This window comes from Rhamphochromis sp. 'chilingali', assembly GCF_963969265.1.
Source record: "Rhamphochromis sp. 'chilingali' genome assembly, chromosome: 15".
Lineage (NCBI taxonomy): Eukaryota > Metazoa > Chordata > Actinopteri > Cichliformes > Cichlidae > Rhamphochromis > Rhamphochromis sp. 'chilingali'.
Genome location: NC_137942.1, coordinates 13,449,006 through 13,464,027, shown reverse-complemented (window position 1 = coordinate 13,464,027; position 15,022 = coordinate 13,449,006). Strand labels below are relative to the sequence as shown.

At 39.9% G+C, this 15,022-nt stretch overlaps 1 protein-coding gene across 1 annotated transcript; it reads right to left on the bottom strand.

The window, feature by feature from the left end:
* Positions 1 to 1,102: 1,102 nt before the first annotated feature.
* On the bottom strand, positions 1,103 to 10,169 carry fscn2a (fascin actin-bundling protein 2a, retinal). Its single transcript, XM_080906348.1, has 5 exons — positions 9,108 to 10,169; positions 5,522 to 5,678; positions 3,763 to 3,884; positions 3,515 to 3,682; positions 1,103 to 3,410 (listed from the first exon to the last, which is right to left on the bottom strand). The coding sequence occupies exons 1-5, from the start codon at positions 9,928 to 9,930 to the stop codon at positions 3,205 to 3,207; spliced, it is 1,476 nt and encodes a 491-aa protein (XP_080762474.1). The 5' UTR covers positions 9,931 to 10,169; the 3' UTR covers positions 1,103 to 3,204.
* Positions 10,170 to 15,022: the final 4,853 nt, after the last annotated feature.

Here is a 15,022-nt window from a genome sequence, read left to right as displayed (position 1 = left end):
TCTAGAACAAACACAATTGTTGTGAAAGCCTTTCTTTTAGTTTCAGTGTTACTTAAAATTTTCCTTGCAAATGCTTTCAGAGATCTTTGGCACTTTCACTGAAATGTCAGACACAGTGCACAGTTAATATGCTTTGTAGAGATGCAGCTGTATGTGTGTTTGCCTTTGTGTGTTTCTCGGTGCCGTTTCTGTCTGTGCAATTTTCTTCCTCGAGTCAGACCAGGAGAGAACTGAAATTCTCAGGAAAAAATTATTTTGCTGTGGACCATAAATATTTGAAATCGCTAAGAGATGACAGAAGGATGGCAACTAGTAACCTGAAAATGTGGCTGTGGCGAAAACACGCCTTTTTCTTGAGAATGATCTGTAAATGCCAGCTGAGCCCACTCTAAAACCCGTGTTTCTTAAAATGATTAATGAAGGTCATGTCAGAGTGCTGTTTTACTACCAGGTGTTTGTGCTTGTTGCAGCAGGATATGGTATTTTCACTGATTATTGCTGCATAGAAAGGACTAAGTGAGGTACACAGTGCCATCCAGTGTGGTGAATGGGAAAATCCTCTTCTTATTAGAAAAATGACTTATTACGGCAGGATCAAGGAGATATTGCACGTAAATTAAGTATAGCAATTAGCAAACTTAATACAACTGTATTTAAACTGTAACACTTTTCATTTGAAAGTAATATTTGCTGAAATATTATTTAGCCCTAACAATCAGACACAGGCAGCTGGCATCACTGCAACATCTGGGCTTCCAGATGTAACAAATATTGACAGTGCCAGCGGCACTGGTTATCCCTCTACTTCATGCTACTGGAAGCAGATCTGAAATCATCACTGATGGTAAATGTTAAACTGAAGTCATTTCACGTTTTAATCACAGCTCACCACACTTCTTTGTTGGAGTTCCCCGCACAATGAATTAGTAGTCATAAAAGTCAGATGGCATAATGTTGGCTTCTGATACATTACAATGATGTGGCAGATTTTTACCATTAGGATTAGGACTCAGGAGCTCTACGCCAACCGATGATCAGCTCACAAAAATTTCACACACGTCCTCTAAGCCTGACCCACAGCCGTAAATCTCAAAGACAACAGTGATATTATAAGTTTTTATTGTCAACATTTGTCAAAAATCATCATCATAAAGCAAAGATCGTAAAACGATGTCTATATATACATATATTAGATACATTCTAAAATATGGCCAGAGGTTCTCTATAGAGCTGTTACAGGATGTATAGGTAACCAAACTTTTTTATAACTAAAACTAATCCAGATTGCACACAACACAAAACCACTCGTTTAGACATTCTGCTGAAACTATGGTAGATTTTATTACCTTCTGGGAAATATCCAACAAAAATCTACAGAATTAATTGTTTACATTTTTTGGTTGTCCTCTTTAGTGCACAACAACATCTGTTCTAATTAACTCTGGGCAGCTTGTACCCTTAGCGATTTGTTGTAATCATTTTAGTGAGTCCTGTGAGAGATTTTAGTCATAATATGAAGAGTTTCCCAAAAAAAGAAAAGGATTTTGCAGCTAAGGGTCAACTTCAAGCCAATTATTAGTGCTTCATAAGCAGCACCGGGTAGGTAGGTTTTAGGAAGATTCTACTGATTTATTAAACGTACTAACTTGCTGTTGTATCCAAAGTTAATTAAGAAGATCAATCGGTTTCAGTGGGGTGTTGCTGGCCTTTCTATACACAATGACTGGACGCAAAGGTGGAACAACATGTTTTCCAACAACTATAAAGATTTATGAAGGAGTTTGCAGGAGCTGGGTCTAACCAGCAACCACTAGGCAAGCAAAGTGCATGCACCTTTACTCTAGATGATTAAATATTCTCATCTAAGTTTGAGCAAATGGATGGAAAACAAGCATCCTGGAAATCAATCTTTGCAGTGTTTTTCAAAAACATCTGTTGTCAAAATCCATTATATTTTCTTATGTGACTACCAGCCTCTCAACATGAAAACAGGACATAACTGGATATACAGTGCAGTGTAGATTAAGGCCCCTAGGCAGATCACCAGAGAAGCACTTCTGAGTTTACATCAGATACATTAGAAAGATCCATCCGATACTTTAAATCTCCTCCGACTTCTTTCTCACTATTCCCTGATGTGAATAAATCATAAATAATTTTTCTGCCGACATTCTTTATTCCTAAAGATGTCTGAACTTCTTCTTTGTGTAGCACATATTGTATATGTCTCAATGTTTGCAGTGAGCCTGGTTTTGGTGTTCTTTGCATTTCCATTTTCAGCCTGTCCACTTATTTTAAGGTCTATCATTTTTTAAAAATAAAGTCAATAAATGTTTCATTAAGACAAATGAAAGCGATAGTGGTACCAACTATGTGCTGTTTTTAAAGTCAGTGGTGCATCACCTTTCATTAGAATGATTCAATCAATGAACTATTCTTGTTGAATGTGTTAAAGTCAGAGCCTAACTCGAAATCATTTAAAAGCTCTACGCAAATGCCGAGAGGTTTTACAAGTCAGGCTTTCATAAACATGGACAATGCTAGCTGTATAGCACTGTACATAAACCAAACCAAATGTGTTTCTATACATAGGTAAATGTTTTTTTTTAATTAAGCCTAAGGATCCAGGGATAATGACACTGACTTGTCACTATCTGTGTTTTTTTTTTTTAACTTTTGGAGATGTAACCTATTAAACTTCAGCTTCAACAGAAGATGATTTTTGTTGCTATCTATTAACAAACTCTCTGGGTAGGTTAAGCAGAAAATCTGTCAAAGTAACAGCAAACAGTGAGAGGTGCTTACATTCTTGGCAGTAACACCCTGTGTTGTGACCGGTTGGTATGGCTGTCCTCAAAGATATAAGGTTGCATATTGAACAAAGCCTGACTGAAAGAACCGTGATAACATCTCTTGTCTCCCCATTTGTGAAATTACAAAAAATGACACATTTTTCACACAGTATGTGTCGTTTGATGTTGGCATTTTTGAAAGACAAAACATCAAAGAAACATATCTTTCTAAAGTGTTCACTTCTTCCCAATTTCAAAAGAAAAAAATCAAGCCAAAAAAAAAAAAAGGAAAACAAAACAAAGCAAAAAAGGCAGGAAAATATTTTCCAGTCAGTCTGCTTCATATGACCTGGTAAAAGCACATCCTGCCCTTGCATTATAGGCCATCACTGAAGACCCACATTGAAGGGAATCAGTACTCCCAGAGAGAAGATGCATCGACAGATTTGCCATCACACATAAGTGTGCCTCCCTGGTCTCCACGAAGGTACTTGTCATTGGAGCCCTTGATGGCGACACGTCCATGCTCCAGGAACTCAAGGAAAAAATTCTCTGACTTTTCTCCATCTGAGCACACCAGGCCACTGCTAGAGACATACCAGAACTTTCCATTCACACCTACAGAAGAATACACATCCATTAATAATACAATTAATAGCTATTACATGGCAACAAAATGCAAGTGTACTCATTAAAATGTAATATGTTGTGGACACACTGACTTTTTATATTGTAGGCGCCGTCGTTGAAAATCAGTGTGAAGATGTCGTAGACTGATCGATTCGCATCTAGAGTGTTGGAGTTCTTGTGGTGACACACAAAGCCATTTTCTCCACGAAGGATCAGCATAGGGCGGTTGATGAGTTTCATCAGGAGCAACTCATCATCAGCTGAAACGAAGGATAAATACGTGGTGGGAATTTCAAACAGACACAGCTGACTCTCCAGCATCTTGCTTAAAGGCACGTACCCACTGTATCGCTGACTGCGGAGAGCTGCCCGTTCTTCTTTGTACACACGTACTTTCCATTGCTTGCTTTGAGCGCTACTCTTTGTCCCCTCCATTCAATATCAAACATTGTGTTGACCTCACTGGGTAAAGACATAGACAGGCAGAAGGAGAATCAGACGTGAGATATAGACTTACCAGGATTTCGACATTGATTACCTATGAAATGCCTTTTGAAAACCACAAGAAGTTCTGAAATGACACACTGGAGTGTTTTCCACAACTAGAGGCAAATCTTCCTTGGAGCAGTTAAGTTTCACCGTTAACTGTGATTTTCATGTGCTTAGATTTAAGGACAAAAACCACTTGGTCAGGATTTATAAAAGGCAACAGTTTGGATTGATAATACCAATAATAACAACTGCACTAACAACCAAACCAGTGGGAGGATAACCTGTGTCTACAACTAAGTTACAATTGTGAACAAACCCAATCTAATTAAAATAACAACTCATCAGGAATGGTAACATTTTAGAGTTAAATTCAATTCTTAAACACACAAAGTGCACACTTGAGAACTCTTGAATTTAGTAACTCGAAGAACACACTTTAGTTGTGACTTGCACAACAACTGTGTTTCTGTATCCTTTTTTCCTCCACTCAACCCCAGCCAGTTACAGCAGATGGCTGCCCCTCCCTGAGCCTGCTGGAAGTTTCTTCCAGCAGAACCACTTTCTTGTTAAAAGAGTTTTTCCTTCCCACATTCCTTCGTCTTGACGAAACTATTGTACTGATTTGTCTCTATATAAATAAAATTGAATTGAATCAATAGCATATTTTGGATGATACCTACATATCAACGCTTCATTTCATCAGTAATTCAGAAGTTTTTTGATCGAATACCCGTCTTCAGGCCTTTTTCACTTGGGTTTAGTTATTTTGTTGTTGTTTTCACCAAACACTTTTCTAATCTTCAGATCATGGACTTGTTATCCTGACATTCTCTTGTAAAATTTTGAATTTATTGTTCACACATTGATTGCATGACACGGAAGCAGGAAAACAGCCCCAGGCTATGATGTTTTGCTGTTTGGGTGTAGTGTTGTTTTTTTGTCTTCCCAATTATTGGGGATTTGTGACAAAACTTTTTACTTTTGTCTCCCCCCACAGGACATTGTCCCAAGTGTTATAGTATGTCTTTTTGGACTGAATAATCAGGGTTTTTTTTTTCACTCTGTCCAGAATATTCTTTGTGTGATTTTTAGCAGAGTACTAGTAACAGAGTACTGCAAGTCCTGAATTTTCTCTATATGTGGACAGTTTGTTTTATTCTGGACTGAAAAACATTTTCAGTCCAGTATATGTTTGTAGCATTGTATGTTGTAACATTTTCTAGTTTTGTGTATCTCTCTAATGCTTCTTTTAAGGTGCTATAAAACTGATTTTGCCATACTTCACACCATACTACTCAAAAAGAACAGATTGTCATTAATCAGACTTCATATGTTCTAAAATTACTGAGAGGCGTATATATCAAGTCACATGTTCCATCTTATGTATAGACTAGTTTGTTAAACTTGAAGCGATAGCACCTCACAGTGGCCTGTGAGGCTATGATTTAATTGGATGAAACAGTGTAGTTAGCATGCTAATTTCAGTAGATATGTCTGCAGCACACAGTGCAAAGACGTGTCTAGCGTAACATGGATACTGTTTATTGTTTCTTCACGTTAGTATACAGGTTATACATAGCTCCTGCACAGCTTTAATAGCTACTTACACCTCTGTGGCAGTGGATTGGATCTCTCCATGAGTCACTAATGTCCAGTAGGATCCGCCATTGGTTCTGAACATAGACTTTTTGCTTTCCTTATCTATCTCCATCTGAAAGGTCTCCATGTCTGTCTCCACGTCCTGATTGGCTGAAATACTCACTCCTAGTAATAAAGGGAGGAAGAGATAACATTGATAAGTGTGTCTTGGTTAAATGGATTTTTTATTATCATTTTTTTTATTGGTTTATATGGTTTACTGGTCGGAATGCCCTTTGCTTTTTATTGAGTGATAGATACTCAAGCTATAGCATTGCCAAACAGATTGTTTGTGCATAACGGTAATCCACAATCGTTTTAGTTGCTCCAAAGGTTTTAGCAACAAAAGTGTTTCTGTTGCTGTTGACTCCAGTGCATGCTACCATCTGCTTCAAGACTCCAGCTTGCTCTAGTCTGTTATATATCAGCTCTGCTAACCAAGGTATGTGTGATAACAGGACAAGTTGAATAATATGTGCTAAAATGAATATTACATTTGCATTTACCCTATTCTAAATGTTACACTCACAACAAGTCTCAAGTATGAATCTTATGTGCCTTGTAGTCTTTTTGATGCCTGGTTGGTTTTGAGTAATAGGTACACTGCAGAATTATTTTTTTTAATTAATTTTTTTCCCTGTCCCGTTTGGATCTTTAGCCATCAGAATTGTTGTCTGCAGGCCAAGAAACATGCCAAGCGGATTCCCTTTACCAATTGGATCATCATGGCCTTGCCATATTGGTCCATTTGATTGACCTTTATTATAATTATGTATTTATTTGATTTGATTTTCGGTTGTTACAGAGGGGACAGACATGACTGGGGGATAGGACAGGGAGAAAGAATGAAAGAAAGAGAGACAAAGAAAAATAGAGGGGAGAAGAGATGGTGAGAAAGGGGGGAAGAAAAAAAAAAGAAAAACAAACAAAACACCTGGATCACCTGTATGGAGATAAGAAAACACAGAAGGGAAAACAAACAAAAAAGAGCAACATAATAAATACAACACCATCACAATAAACTAGCTAACAGTAGATAACAGTACATACTAAGTATTACATGTTATTGTGCAGTATGCAAGATTGACAGCGCACAATGTGCTTTGAGGTAGCAGCCAAGAAAGATGTAGAGCCCCAAACGAGAGGTCACCCAGTAGCCACGGAGCAGAGGCCAGAGGGGGTTGCAGTGATGTGCCTGCAGGCTCTGCCGGCAGCCAGCTGTGCCAGAGAGGACCGGGCCTCAGGCCCAAAGGCCTGAGGGCACCCCACCCTCCGGAAGGGGCCCAGCTGGGCCACAGGTGCCAGGCCCCGCCAATCGGCCACCAGGAGTGAGTCGGCACATACATGAGCACCCAGCCCCAGACACCAAGAACCACCAACACACCAACGTCTGAGGGCATCAGCCACTGGCAGGGAGTGTGGTGAGGGGAGATAGGCCTCCATACCTCGGAGAGCCTGAGATGTTCCCAGAGAGGTAGAGTCTAAGACCCAAGCTGACATATAGACACAGACGAACAGGCGCACGCAGACGCAAACGTGCATGCCCACCCCCATATACATAAATAAATACTCAGCACTCACCCGACATGGAGACAGACACAAATAGACACTGTACACACATTCACACTCCCCAAACATACTCTATATCCCAGGTCCGGGTACCCCTGCCACTGCAGAATTTTTAAGATTTGCATTTGTTGAATTTCTAAGGTAAGTTGCATGCTTTTGCCTTTCTTCCCTACCAGTGAACCATATAATCCATCTATCAGTCTTTCAGACCCTAAGGTCTCAATACGGTTTGACTAAGAAATCAGTTTCCCGGCACTGCAGCTATTCAGCCAATATCCAGCATTTGCTTTCTTAAACAAATTTCATGACCTCATCTCACGTGACCTGTTTTTCTCCTGTTCTCTAACCACAGGCGCCTCACTTGCAGTGAGTCTATTGTTTCAGCCCCTAATCCGCATGTCACATAAACTCTGGTGGTAACACAGACAGGTATAACTGAACTGTGTCTGCTGTAGTTCAAATTAGATGCCACAGAAATATCCTTTAACCTCTCTCTTAATCCCGTTACAACCCTAATCCCCCTCAGTCACCCCTCCACCCTTCCTGTTCATTCGCTTGCTGTAATTCCCTGAGTGGTGAAATGCAAATCTGCACGGCAGGGTCCAGTAAGCAGCTTTCAGAGCCTTGTTCCTTAAAGAAACGTGGAGCTGCCACAAGGCAAACCAGTACTGGCGAAAATTAGTCTTAACCTTCTGTTATGTAGATGAACTGTCAGATTGCTGAAAGATTTCCCTCATAGTAATCTCTTTTAATGCAGAATATTATTCTTGCATAATGTCTGCAGCCCAACATTAGTCTGAGAATCCCCTTCCCACTTTTCACTATAGAGGTAATTTAACAACAGAGTTGTCCTACAGTGATAGTTGTTTGAATTATTGTTTTAATTGACTCTTAAAGCTTGAGAAAAACTTGGAAGAAGAAAAAACTATCTTCTCCTTGTCCTGCTTCATCTGCATAATATTACTGGGCAGAGCAGATCACATCAACCAACCTGAAAGAAGATCATGTGCTTGAGCTGTCTGCTAAGGCCTGGCTATAGCTGCTAACACCTCACTGTCACAGTAGTTAACTATAGATCCACATAATGTGGAGAAAGGTAAAAGGTAAAGACCGTGTAGCTGTAAGGCTTAAAGTCCATTGATGGTAATTGACACCACTGGGGCACAGATCTCTCCTGGAGTCATTTGCACACTACTTAATCTTCAATGGACACAGTGGAAATGACAAAGCCCATTACTGCAACTGCCTTCACAGTTGCCATCAACCATTCCAACATCCAGGCAAAAGTGGCAGAGCTTTATATTCCTAACTGATAAAAGATAACTCATTGCTTTTTTTCTGGTTACTACAATATAGCTATAAAGATGTATTTTTGTAAACCTAGACCATGTGAAGTTCATTATCATAGACAGAGGCAATGTTCTACTCAGAAGACAAGTCATGACCTCAATTCTGCTGGTTTGAACTGTTTTGCTTTGGCTGAACTCTCAGATAACCCCAATAGCTACACCTAGAAAACAATCAACGTAGCCATTATAGCTCAGTTCTTGAATTACTTTGCAAAGTCCCTGCTGATTTAAAGAGAGGCATAATGCTGCAAAGAGACTACTTATCAGAAATCAAATGTACTTGGATAAAAATATTATTGCATATAATCAGAAATAGAACTTGTTCTTTCCTTTGGCGTGTAGTTATTCTAGCTGTTTATCTCACATGTTTATGCTCTTTTTGGTGTCTGCTTGTTACAATTAATGCATGAATGTTTACCTAAAGATTTTATGTCTTTGCAAATGCTTAAATCGAATTGTTTACCCTCTCAGACTGTCGCTCATTAAAGCTATCCCCTCTTTAATGATTTTGAATCTGATACTCAGTTAAGAATAGTATACTGTAAGTATAGCCTTCCGTTCATCATTTAAAAAAGCAGAGCTGTAATGACACGAAGAACATACTTATTTGTATTACACTGCATTGGATCCAAATTACCTTGCTTGACTGAAACAAATCTTTTATTTGCAGCTTGAAAAACTACTTGTGGATGACTCTCTTCCAGATCGAACAGCTCGTCTTTTCCAGGCTTGGAGCATCGGCCTGACCGCAACGTTCCTGTGGGTCCCACCGGGGCCAGGTATTTCCCGTCACAGTCCTTAAAGGCCAGCTTGCCAGATTTTAGCTCTAGAGTGAAGCTAGTTGCATTGGTATTCTCCTTCACAAGTTTGCCGTCGTTGCTGAGGAAACGGCTGTCACAGGTCTTCAGGCTGTACTTGCCATCGAGGTATACCAAGGTGACGAGGGAGTCCACTCCCCAGGGAATGTTGCTGTCCACAGATATCTCTCCATCTGAAGCAGAGAGATGAGCATAGCGCTTACGTGCCACACTGAGAAGGCTGGCCTGTGGATGTAAAGCCAAATGGACGGCCCACAGCTCTTGTTCCCCAATGATTTGGGCAAAGCAGGACAAATAGTCTGCCGAGCCTCCAAAGTAACGTTGAAAAGGTTCTGATTGCAGAGCCCAGCGTCCGTCAGCTTGGGGCACGATAAGAAAACGGCATTCAGGATCACGCATCTCTGCCCCACATATGATCTTACCATCTTTATCAGAGGCCAGATAGCGTCCCAGGTGGCTGCGGAGGAAGACTACTTGCCCATCTTGCTCATCCTGCTCTAAGGTCCAGATCTGTTTCTTCTTCATGCTAGTAGCCGAGGCGTTTACCTTGAATCCAAAAGCCTCAGCCGTCAGGTAGCGGTTCTCATAGTTGATGAGGCCAAACTGCAGCTTCAAAGCTTTGTTAATTCCGTTTGTAGACATGCTTGGACAGGACGCACGTTACAGATTGCGTGTGGAGAAGGTTAGGACAGACAGAGTAATGAGAAATGAAGAAACTCAGGCATGAGACTGAGCAGTAACAAGTAAAATACTTGATTTCTCTCCTCTTCTGTCTCTCAAGCTGTGAAGTAGCTCCACTTATCTCCCTTGATGGAAGTCCTTGCTTCTCTTGTCACTTTCTCTGTTTCCCCAGAGGGCTTGCTCAGGCACTTGCTCTTGGTTCCCTAATGAGTTAGGATTAAAATCAGCAGGACACAGCTCCTCAATCCAACAAGCTGCTGACGTCACAAACCAGTGCACCAACCACAAGCCACCCCTCCTCCCTATTCTTCTCCAGCATGTTGTCTGCGCAGCTTCGTTCCCCCTCTCTTCTGTATCTCCTGTTCTGCCATCTCCTCCTTCTTTTCCTTCTTGTCTTGCTTCCCTGTAACTCACATTGACACACTCATTTGTCAGCCTGACTCCTATTGGTTCTTACCTCTCCTTGTTTAGGTCCATATACTAGTAGCCACGCTATCCAGTCCCAGGATTATCCTAGCGTTGATCTGCTGGCGAACCTCAGTCTAATTGCAAAATGTCCAGAGAGTAAAGGTGCTTTTGGATGTTCCCCACTTTTTCCTTCTCCTTTGAGTCCCCTTACAAATATATTTTTTTCAATGATTAAGCAGGTTTTAAAAGTGCAACTTTTGCATTGACAGTTTTAAAAACACTACTTATCTATGAGGAGCATTCTCCTCATGAAGCGTCTCTTTTCCATTGCAATGGGCCAGCATTTATGTATATGGCTAATTTAGAATCCCAATGCCTAGAGAACTATAATGAAAGTAAAGTTGTAAATGTTATCTTTATAGCAACAGTTTGCTACACACAGGTCCCTAGAGACTTTCTTGGAACCTTTGTTTCCTTCACAAATTCAAATATCTGAGTCAAAGTCTGTAAGCTCACCCAAGAGGGATTTGAATAGCACACATTTGAATGCACATTTGCCTTTTTCTTCACTCTCATATTGGCTGTGTTTTAACCTTCTTCTTTTTGATCCTGCTGAACCCTTCGCTGTTATCCCGCCAGACAATTAATAATAGAGGACGCAGCTCAATATACTGGCACGCACTGTGACCTTTGTAACAGTGCGTGCTAATATCTACTTTAGTAAGAGCATTACCGCCCTCTTTTACCCTCTTTTAAGGATGTTGTGGGTAATACCAAAAAGAACTGTAATATTGCAAATCCACAAAACTATGTGATTAGGATTGTTTTGCAAAGCTAAATTCTGAGGGTATTATTTCGACTTAATAACCTTTAATGGTAATTGCTCTCATCTATTATTAAGAGTGATTAGCATGGTGATCCCAGACCACCTTAGGGAGTTACCAGTATAATGTTAATCTAGGACAAAGGTTGGCAATAGCCCAAACCTAGACAGAAACTGCACCTAGAGAGCAAACAAATATGCTACGGTGATTCCAGTAATAATTTTTTATTGCTGGAGCTAAATTCTCGGCAATTAAATCAGTGTCACACAGGGTTACAGTAATTGAATCACTGAGAAGATGAGTGGTAGGAATGATCCTGAGTGCAACACTATGAAAACATTCTCAGAAACAGAGTGTAAAAAATGTACACATTATCCATATGTAAATCATACTGTCTTTCCCCTCTCTGCCTTTTTACTCTCCCTTCCAGTGTAGGCATTTTGGAAAAATATATAAACTATGTAGAATTTGTGAAAGGTTGTATTTAAAACATTTAGGTTTACAGTCATGTGAAAATGATTGATTTACAGGGCTCTATGCTGTCCTGTCAAAACATGCTGAGAATCAAACATCTTGGTTAACTGATCATCAACAATTGTAATCATCTCTATAAAAGCAAAGGTTTTGGTAGTTCGCTCCTTTGGACGGTTCGGTGTGTGTTAACACAATGACACAATCTTCCCAGGAGCGGATGTCTCAGCAAATACATGCCAGGAGAAATCCTCTTCCCTCGGTAAAAAACATGGCAGCATGGCTTAGGTTTTCCAAATTGCGCCTGAGCTAACCACAAAGCCTCTGAACAAAGTGCCGTGGACAGATGTGACCAAAGTAAGGATATTTGGTTATAATGCACAGCACAAACGGCGTATACCAACTGTCAAGCGGTGGTGGAGCGGGTGATGATTTGGGTTTGTTTTACAGCCAGACAAACAAGGCACCTTGCAGTCATTGAGTCTGCCATGAACTCATCTGGTAGACTCTAATGTGAGACCACTTGTCCAACAGTTAAAGCTTGGCCAAAACTGGGTCATGCCACAAGACGATGACCCAAACACAGCAGGAAATTGATAACAGAATGACTGAAAAACAAAACAATCAAGGTATTGCATTGACCTCAGTCAAAGTCCAGGCCTCAACCTGCCTTAAATGCTGCAGTGGGACCTTAAAAGACTTGTGAAAAAAAAAACAGTGTCCACAAACTTTAATAAACTGAAGCAGTATTGTAAAGAAGAGTGGGACAGAATGTCTTCACAATGACGTGAGAGACTGGCAGAGTCATACAGAGGCTGCATTTCAGTTTTTGGGGTGCACACTTGCACATTGCCAATGGTATGCTAAGACCAGACAGTCTACAGCTAACCATGTTAGAGTCGTGTCAAATGCATGGATTCTGAGCCACTCCATGCTCACTGCATGCTCACATGGTCATTGTCAAAAGGTATGTACACCCAAAAATAAAGCCTTTCCTATTATTTGTCTTGGATTGTGATCAGGATCACAATTTCCAAATAAACTAGTGATTGAGACTGTAAACTTATCAGGAAATTGCTTTCCCGTAGACAACTGGACTTAATTTTTACCTCCTGGTGGCTGTTAGAAGCAAGGCTATGCTTTCACTGAATGTTACGCCTATTTGTTGAAAGGACAATATTCCCTGTGGAACCACAAAGGAGCAATTATTACTGATTGATAATTAATTATTTTAATTATTTGATGAGTTTTCTGGAAAAGTCCTATCTCTACACACACACACACACACACACACACACACACACACACACACACACACACACACACACAGAACAACAACCAAACAGTTGTCTGTATTGAGAATTTCATTCTTCAGACTTGACAAAATATTGACTGCTCTGCTCTCAGTTGCCTTGAACTGTGCAGTCACACATTCACACTCAGTCTATCCCCATATTCACACACATGTATTCACTGTACATAATTTTCCATGTGTTTTTGCCCTCTGGTCACTGGGTGGCAGCATAACCTCACCCGGCACATAGTTGTTTACTTTTTAACAATAGATTACATATTAATAGCATCAGAGGAGATGCAATTGCAGAGTTTATTTTAAAGGAGAGACGCAGACAAAGCACAAATTTCTCATGTCAAAATCCGTTTACTGGTCGTGGAGTAAAGATGCTAGAAAGTGAAAACAGCTGTTTAATTCAGTGACTCTACAGCTTTACATTTAGGAAAATCCCCACAGTCATGTCGCTTGAGTAAACGTCTTTTAAATTAATGGGGTTTTTTTGTTTGTTCCTTTGTTTTTAATTTACATTGTACATGTCATTGTTTTTTTTTCCTTTTTGTTAAGTTAACAGACACCACAATGTAGCCTCTTGTGTGTATTTCATTGATGTTTAATATTTATGAAACAATAAATGATTCAAATGAAAATAGGCTAAAATTTTTCAAACTTCATAAAAGGCCGGCGAGGGTCAAAAGCACACCGGTTTGTTGATATTGATTTTATTTATTTATATCAACCTGCATTGTCCCATTTGTGTGATGATATGATATCAAATGTAAATGAATGCAGTAACACAACAAACTCAGTCTGGCTATTAGGAAAAAATATTTTAACACTAAACCTTTGATTTTAGATAATCTGAAAAATATGGTTGAAAAATATGCTTAAAAATAGGTATATTATCTTCACACGCTGGCTAGAGAAGTTCAATTGATCGATGCCCAGTAGATGGCAGTGTTGGCTAGATGTTTCCCATGCCTTCCAAATTTGGATTCTAGTGCTCACTTGGTTATACTGTGAAATAGAAATGAGTCGCTTGGCTGGTTGAACACAAAGCAGAAGCTGAATTAATTCATGGCAAAGTGCCTCAAATTGATTTTAGGTATAAGAAGTGATGAACTGAGGTTTTTAAGCTGTCCGCTCCTGTTTCCGCTTGCACACAAGAATCCAGAAAAGCAGTGTGCTATGAAGCAATGCTGTCAGTGATGTGCCGTGAGTCTCTGATGATAGGAATAATGTTTAACTAATGAGGACTGTCTGTCTCCTGCCCTTCAGATGCCCCTACCCCCTGGCAAGTCGTGGTTGCCTGGTATTCAAGGAAACTTATGAGCCATAACTGTACATCATTTAAATTGTGGTGGTGTGGTGGACATCCCCAATAAGAGACAAAAATGTCTCTTTTAGTTGTCTTTGACTTCTCCTTTAACCATAACATGTGTTCGAATTTGCAATTAAACGTTAGTGAGAAAGAAATATTAATCAAACAAGGGGGTGAATGAAAGCAGCTGGCTAGTGCAAACATCCACAAATATACATATATGCAGCTCACACACATCAAATGAGGAGTTGAGGTCTGGCCCTGGGGCATGAACATGGATTAATGTGGCCAGCATGATTATTTAATTTATAACTGTCCTGGACCTTTTCAGATAAGACCATTTTTCAGGTTGCCATCCATTAGCACCTTAAGACTGCATCTATTAGCCTGCCAAGCACTCAGAGCTCCATTTAAAGGGCCAGAACCCTGCCTGTTTAGCTTGCACTGTAAAGCGCTATGAGTCGAGCTTTCCTTGTGGCAAATTTAGACATGTCACATCCCAAAATACTAAAGTGCAAAATGTTTCAAATTATCTGAAAAACTACACTTTGGATGTTAAGACAGGATATAACTTTAAAGTTAAATGTCACGAGGAAGGTTCTTTCACCAATTCATCTGAATCAGCTGGTGATCGTCAAATCTATCACTGGTAATTTCCTTTACAGTGTAGTCGTTGAAGTGGCTGAGAGTTCATAAAATCATAACCGTATAACTTGTAGCCCCACTTTTTATGTCCTA

Coding starts and splice junctions, on each gene's coding strand:
- fscn2a (XM_080906348.1), bottom strand. CDS start 9,930: ATGTCTACAAACGGAATTAACAAAGCTTTGAAGCTGCAGTTTGGCCTC. Junction 3,683..3,762: donor CGCAGTCAGCGATACAGTGG/GTACGTGCCTTT, acceptor CCTTCGTTTCAG/CTGATGATGAGTTGCTCCTG. Junction 3,411..3,514: donor CGGCGCCTACAATATAAAAA/GTCAGTGTGTCC, acceptor ATTCTTCTGTAG/GTGTGAATGGAAAGTTCTGG.